Source organism: Natator depressus, chromosome 1 (genome assembly GCF_965152275.1).
Source record: "Natator depressus isolate rNatDep1 chromosome 1, rNatDep2.hap1, whole genome shotgun sequence".
In the NCBI taxonomy this organism is placed as follows: Eukaryota; Metazoa; Chordata; order Testudines; family Cheloniidae; genus Natator; species Natator depressus.
In genome coordinates, this window is record NC_134234.1 from 211,295,654 (window position 1) to 211,302,607 (window position 6,954).

The 6,954-nt window shown below is 43.0% G+C and overlaps 1 protein-coding gene across 2 annotated transcripts; it reads right to left on the minus strand.

Annotated features, from left to right (window-relative positions):
- Nucleotides 1–999: 999 nt before the first annotated feature.
- SYCE3 (synaptonemal complex central element protein 3) lies at nt 1,000–6,664 on the minus strand. 2 transcript variants are annotated; one of them, XM_074948244.1, is made up of 3 exons: nt 6,523–6,664; nt 4,080–4,188; nt 1,000–1,169 (listed from the first exon to the last, which is right to left on the minus strand). In XM_074948244.1, the coding sequence occupies exons 1-3, from the start codon at nt 6,619–6,621 to the stop codon at nt 1,000–1,002; spliced, it is 378 nt and encodes a 125-aa protein (XP_074804345.1). In that variant the 5' UTR covers nt 6,622–6,664. The 2 variants fall into 2 exon arrangements, with proteins under 2 accessions (XP_074804345.1, XP_074804352.1); XM_074948251.1 differs by having other exon boundaries at nt 6,492–6,562.
- Between the last annotated feature and the right edge of the window lie 290 nt (nt 6,665–6,954).

A 6,954-nucleotide genomic window follows, 5' to 3' on the forward strand; every position in this document is an offset into this window, starting at 1 on the left:
GAAATCCCCTATCAGCACAGCCTTTCACCAGTGCTAAAACATTTATTTACTTGTTGGCTGCTGGTCACTAGGTGGTGCTGTTGGCTCACATATTGATTACAACTAAAAAAAGCATATTTTTTTTTAACCTGCTGTATTGCAGGATCCCATTGCAGCAGGAAATCAATGCCTTTGAATATGGCTTATTTGGCTTCCTCTGCTCCAGAGGACCTGCACCAGATTGTCAAGTGCAGACTACACCACAGTCTGCACCTTACTGAGCATTTTCCACTATGGTAAGAACACTGAAATAATTCAACACAGTCTCCATCAAGCACTATACAGTTCTCACTGTAATAACACATACAACTTCTTTACAACAGAGAGAGGATTAAAACAGCTTTCTTTCTGGGACAATTTTGAGAAACAATCCACAGAAAAGGTTAAAAAAGTCAAAGAAACACTATGAAATAACTATGGATGTCTGAGCATAATAATGCAACTTTGCAACTATTAGTCCAGCTACTCTGCAATCCCATATTGAACCATATTGGGTCAATCTGGAATTGTATCTGTTCTTTCAACTGGAGAAATCACTCTTTGTTTTTCTTCCTAAGGCCAGTTGCTAAAGCAAAGTAACTGCTGTATTTCCATTGCAAAAGCATCTGCTTTTTAGAAGAGGGCGAAGAGATCCCTAAATCTACAATTTATAAATCAGACTGGGATCCTCCAGGAAGATATCAAAAAAGGATCAGTTGTATATATGATAAATATAACAATTATAATACTATGACTAAAATCATAGAATACGAATACATAAAAACAGAGACATTGTTACTTTTTGTTTCAACAATACATGTATTTGGCAGAACACATTTGTATATATAGTCACATCAATAACGCCTAATAAACTAGAAGATAATCCATTTGTAAGGCATCTGTAGATATTTCATGACTGAAAAAATGAGTCTGAAATGATCTCTTAACAGTTGCAATTTCACTAACAGATATGAGGGCTGTTTATTCCTGTTTTTGTTCAGTGCCTTTAGTTTCCTTCAGCATCTCTTGCCAGTTCTTTTCCATCTCTTCTTTGCAGTTTAGGAATGCATCTTCCAGTCGCCTCATGGAGTTGGCCAAGTCTGGGTTGGTACGCATAACCACCATATCATATGCCATCCAGGTTGCCTGCACTGCAACAACACAACCAACAGATATTAGAAATTCAGCAATGTTAGGACAGCAGGGAAATAATTGATATTCAGGGGAACAGCAGTGGGAATGAATGGTTATCAGTTCTAATCTTTGGCTGAATGTTCCTACAATGGAATAAATTGAACAGGTGGGAAGTGATTTCTTTCTGTTCACAGAAAAATCTGCAATTTTGGATTTTTTTCCATGACAAAATAGAATGAAAACTAAACAAAAAATGAAATTTCTCATGAAATGAAATGAAGTTTTCTTGAGTCAATCAAAACGTTTTGTTCCAACTTTGATTTTTTCATTTTACATTATATCAAATTTAAAACACTGAAATGAAATGTCATTTCAAAATGGAAAATCAAACCATTCTGTTCTGAAAAGGCTGAAATAGAATGTTTAAACCTTACCAAAATACTTTTTCACATTTTCTTTTGAAACAAAATTTCATTGAAATCGACAGTTTCTACATTTTGCTTTTGACGAATTGGTATTTTCTGACAGAAAAAGTTCAGTCAGAAAATTCTAACTAGCTCTAATAACTAGCTGGGGGGGAGGAATAGCTCAGTGGTTTGAGCATTGGCCTGACAAACCCAGGGTTGTGAGTTCAATCCTTGAGGGGGCCATTTAGGGATCTGGGGCAAAAATGGGGATTGGTCCTGCTTTGAGCAGGGGTTGGACTAGATGACCTCCTGAGGTCCCTTCCAACCTTGATATTCTATGATTCTAATAGCCAAAGAGCACACTCAGCTCAGTGCTCACAAGTAACCCTGCAGTAACAAATCAGTTTGCACAATCCCATCTTTCCTGATCAATCCCACAATACCAAAACCAATGTGAACAGCTCCAAGTATCTAGGCAGCCTACACTAACAAACTACTGTTAAGTATCAGAGGGGTAGCCATGTTAGTCTGTATCCACAAAAACGACAAGGAGTCTGGTGGCACCTTAAAGGCTAACAAATTTATTTGGGCATAGGCTTTCGTGGGTAAAAAATCCACTTCTTCAGAGGCATGGAGTGAAAATTATAGATACAGGCATTATTATACTTATAATATAATACTTATAATAATAATAATATAATTATTTATATTTAATATATAAATATAATATACTTATAATAATGCCTGCATCTGAAATTTTCACTCTATGCCTCTGAAGAAGTGAATTTTTTACCTATGAAAGCTCATGCCCAAATAAATTTGTTAAACTACTGTTAGCAATCCTCTGATAATCAGTTAAGCATTCACCATTAATACCACAGTAAATCGGTACAAACTGCTCATCATCTCACAAGCAGTCCTACAGTGAGAAACAATTCACACCCACCAGTGCTCATGAGCATATCAATAAAACTTTATAGCTACTTTTATACAAACTGTCTCAAAACACTATGGAGTTAAAATGTTGGAACCAGTAGCAGCATTTCTACACTAACGTTCCTAGTTTTGCTATTACTGGTGCTGCAGCAGTAAGAAAATTGAAGGAAACTTCTAGTGTAGACAAGACCTCAGAATCTGGTGCTGATATTCATGTTTACAAATCTGAAAATCACTTTCCACAAATATTCTTTAAAACCCACTTAAAATTTTATGATTCTGAAAATATCCCTTTCAATAAATTTATTCACTGGAATACCTGTAGAAAATGGGCACACAGGGTGCAAACATATTATGAGCAAATTTGATATAAATGTAAACGAATATTTGCTGAAAGATTTTTTTATTTTTTACAGTATTTCTTCAGCTCTAGTAGTCAGTGGTGTTTGAGGACTGGGGGTGGGGAAATGTGTTATCTTGTCTTTTGTAGATATGAAGGTAAGAAGCAGTATTCTGTGCATACTGAAAAAATAATATCTATGATTTAGGGAAGCTATGCAATAACTAACAAAACAGCATATGCAGTCCTGTGCTCAATAACAACCTTGTGATAACAAATCAGCATTTGCATAAGTGACTCTATTTACAAACCACAATAAAGAAACATGCACAGGCATATTGGTGGAGGAAATCCCCCCATATTTCACTTTCAAGTATCTTAGATGAGTTGAAAGAGTGACTTTCTGCTGAGACAAGCTCAGCTCTAAGTCTGGTCCCTGATTGGGCAGCACATCTGCTCATTGGTTATGGCCATTCTAGTGCATGATAAGTAATTTAACACTTAAACTACAAGCATTTTCCAGAATTGACAATGTAAGCATGGGTGAGCACCTTATCTATGATGACTGGCTAAAATGCTTTAGCTTGCATTGTCTGAAGAGGAGAAGGCTACAGTGAAATCTAGAATAAAAATGTGTGGAAAGATTTATCTAAACCCCTTCCCATTATGTATACAAAATTGAGATTAAATTCACCTATTATTTTCCCAGTTGGATAATCAATGTTTGTCATTCTCCGATCCTGGAGGTACCAGTTCTTCCAACGTTTTTCCAAAGCAAATCTATGTTTATGTTCTAATTATGTTTTTAAGCTCTGTAAATTCCTTTGTATTATTTTCTGTTCTCACTACCAACTCCTCCCACTTTAGTATAATCTGTGAATTTCATTTATGAGCTGAGCTATTAACACCTTCCAGATTACTAATTATGTTAAATATGACCAGTCTGTTCCTGCAGACATTTTTACCATGTTTGTCATCACTGTCTGTAGTAACTAAGGATTTCATGTACTGATGTTCTCCATCAGACACATCCCTCAGTTTAATACATTGTGGTCATTAGAACTCAATCTCATTAACAGATTAGTAGATCTCAATCTTTCTCCTCTTATATTTTTGCTATACAGAGACGTTCGAAGTCCACTCTCCTCTACTCTTGTATGTTTACTATTATTATTTCTATGCACTGCTGTAATGTCTTCAGCCTCTAGCAGCAAATCTATATCCTCCCCAGAAAAAAGCTGCACCTGATAGTTTCTCCATTTCTTCCAGAAGTTTTTCTAAGTCCCTGTTCAAGTCCTCCAGCATTTTTACCATGTTGTCATAGTTTCTTTCCCGAGGTTCAGATTTGGCCATCTACAAGAAAAGCAAGAGTGGAGCAAGTAGGGGGAGTAAGGAAACAAAACTTTTTCATACTAAGGGGAAAATAACATTTTAAATTGTAGCTCTAATAAGATATGTAAAATTAAATCTATTAATATCCTAGATTCACTTGCTAAATTAATTTAGAGCCTGTATGATGCAGTGTGGCTCTTGTGTGTTGCCTAGCATTTTCAAATCAATAGAAGTTTTGGACACAAAGATCAACAGCCTGCGGGCTCAAGTTCATGCTCTTTGTGAACTTTATAGAGCACTGTACTAAATCAGACCATTAGCAGATCCTTTCTAATCTTCTGCTATCCTGGACTGGGTTCTTCATCCACCTGCTTTGGCAGTTGCCAATACCTGATGCTTCACTGAAAGATGTAAAATCTCCCCCAATACACTAAAACCAAACTTGAGTGTCAAGTTAGGGACTTATATACCATATCTGGGCATCCACATAAGTAGCCTGATTTTTAGAGATGCTGAGCCTCCACAATTCACTGACCTTAGCAGAGATGGGCAAACTACGGCCTGCGGGCCACATCCGGCCAGCAGGCCTGTCCTGCCTGGCCCCTGAGCTCTCGGCCGGGGAGGCTAGCCCCCGGCCCCTCCCCTGCTGTCCCGCCCCCCCTGCAGCCACGCTGCTGTGTGGGCAGCGCTCTGGCCCGCCACTCCTGCCAGGCAGCACAGCTTGCGCCCGTCCACCTCCCAGGTTTTCTAATAAGCCTGTCCTGCCGTTCTGAGCAACATGGTAAAGAGGCAGGGACCAGGGGTTAGATAAGGGGCAGGAGGTCCTGGGGGGCAGTCAGGGGACAGGGAGCAGTTGGATGGGGCAGAGGTTCGGGGGGGGGCAGTCAGGAGACAGGGAGCAGGGGGAGTTGGATAGAGAGTGGGGTCCCGGGTGGGCAGTTAGGGGCACGGATCCTGGGAAGGGGCGGTCAGGGGACAAGGAGCAGGGTGGGTTGGATGGGTCAGGGGTTCTGAGTGGGGCAGTCAGGGAGTGGATGGGGGCAGGGGCCAGGCTGTTTGGGGAGGCACAGCCTTCCCTTCCGGGCCCTCCATACCGTTTCACAATCCCGATGCGGCCCCTGGGCCAAAAAGTTTGCCCACCCCACCTTATCAGAAGCTGCAGGAGCTCAACACCTTAAAATCAGGTCACTTGTTTAGGTGCTGAAATACAGATTTAGATACCTAACTTCACGCAATCAGGTTTCAAAATGTTGGTACTAGCCAATTGTGACCCCAGTGACTTTTGTGAAAAGTTCCAGGGGGAGCAGGTGAGCCCAAAAACATTGAACTAATTATATGTAGCTCTGATGTTAAGAGTTGTGTGTTTTGTTGGTGGGGTTTTTTTTCCTGGTAATTTCTCAGTTACATTTGATGGGCATATTTTTCTAGCTTCTATTTTGAATAAATGTTGTCAGTAAGGAAGTCAATTTTCCTCATTAGATTTAAACGCATTTTAAGGAAAAGGTAAGATCTCCAGCCTAAACCCAACCCCCCCCGAATGCTTAAAGCAGCCAGGCCATCATGTGCAAATTTCAGGAGGAAGCCTGGATACTGAGAGATTCTTTGTCTCAAAGCCCTGCTTGTAACAGAACACACCCTCTTGTTGTCCCACAACGCTTTGTTCACCATCTTACACCACTTTTAAGACACAGGAAGCTGTAAAGCACTGGGCCCCAATCCTGCAAAGGGAGCCAGAGCCTGGTGTCTGAGCAGAGCGCCCCTGACACCCCCCCCCCCCACACACACACACATGTGCAATGCAACAGGGGCGGGGCCTTGAAAGTCAAATTGGCAACAGGGGGACACAATTCTTTATTTCTCCACAGATGCACAGAGTCCATTCACGCCTCCTCAGAAACGGGACAATACCTTGGGCGTCGCCTTCAGCCACCCCCCGCCCCCCGCAGCAGCAGCTGCTCTGTAGCCCCACCCGCAGCTCTGTCCCAGGGCAGGGTCTCTGCGGAGCGGCCTGCTCTGTCCCCGCCCCTCCCACAACAGGGGGGGGTCCCGCTAACCCCCTGCCCCAGGCTCTGCATCCTAAACACCCGCCGCCCGTGTCCCGCCCCTGCAGACAGAGCTCCCCCCCTCCCCGTGACAGCCCGGCTGGCTCCGCTACTCTGCCCCGGGACAGGGACCCCGGGACCTCCCCCGCCTGCGGCGAGCCGTTTTATAGCCCAGTTTAAACGGCCGCGAGCGCCTCACCCTCCCTCTTTCCCGCCCAAACCAACTGTCTTCTTCCCCTCCCGCGCGGAGCGCGCGCCCCAGAAAAGCAACTTTGTGCCAACCCGCGCGCCCTCCTCCCCCGACTCCACGCGCCTCCTGCCGTGTCACGTGTCTGCGGCCTCGAACTGAGGGAAAAGAAATTAAAACAAGTGGGCGAGAGCGGGAAACTAAAAACAGATGTTCCCGATTCATCGTCCTCTCTTCTCGCAAATCTGTCCCCTCAGATGCTCCGTCACACAATAAAATGTACGTTTCACGCTTTAGGCGGAAGGAAAAACAGGATCGGGAGGGCAAATGCCGGGAAGCTGAGTTAATAAGGAGGGCGTTGAGGCGCATTAAATCGGGCTAGGGTTTGTGCTGGCTTGACATTCCTATGCCACATTAATTGAAACTAAAGGTTTATTTTTCTCTTTAATATCTAGTTAGCTGGCTCTGACAGGCAAGACCCCACACGCCAGCCCCTCCCCCGAAAAGAACCCCAAAGGGGAAGGTGGAAGCAGTCCCCCACCAAGGGGTGTAAATGCG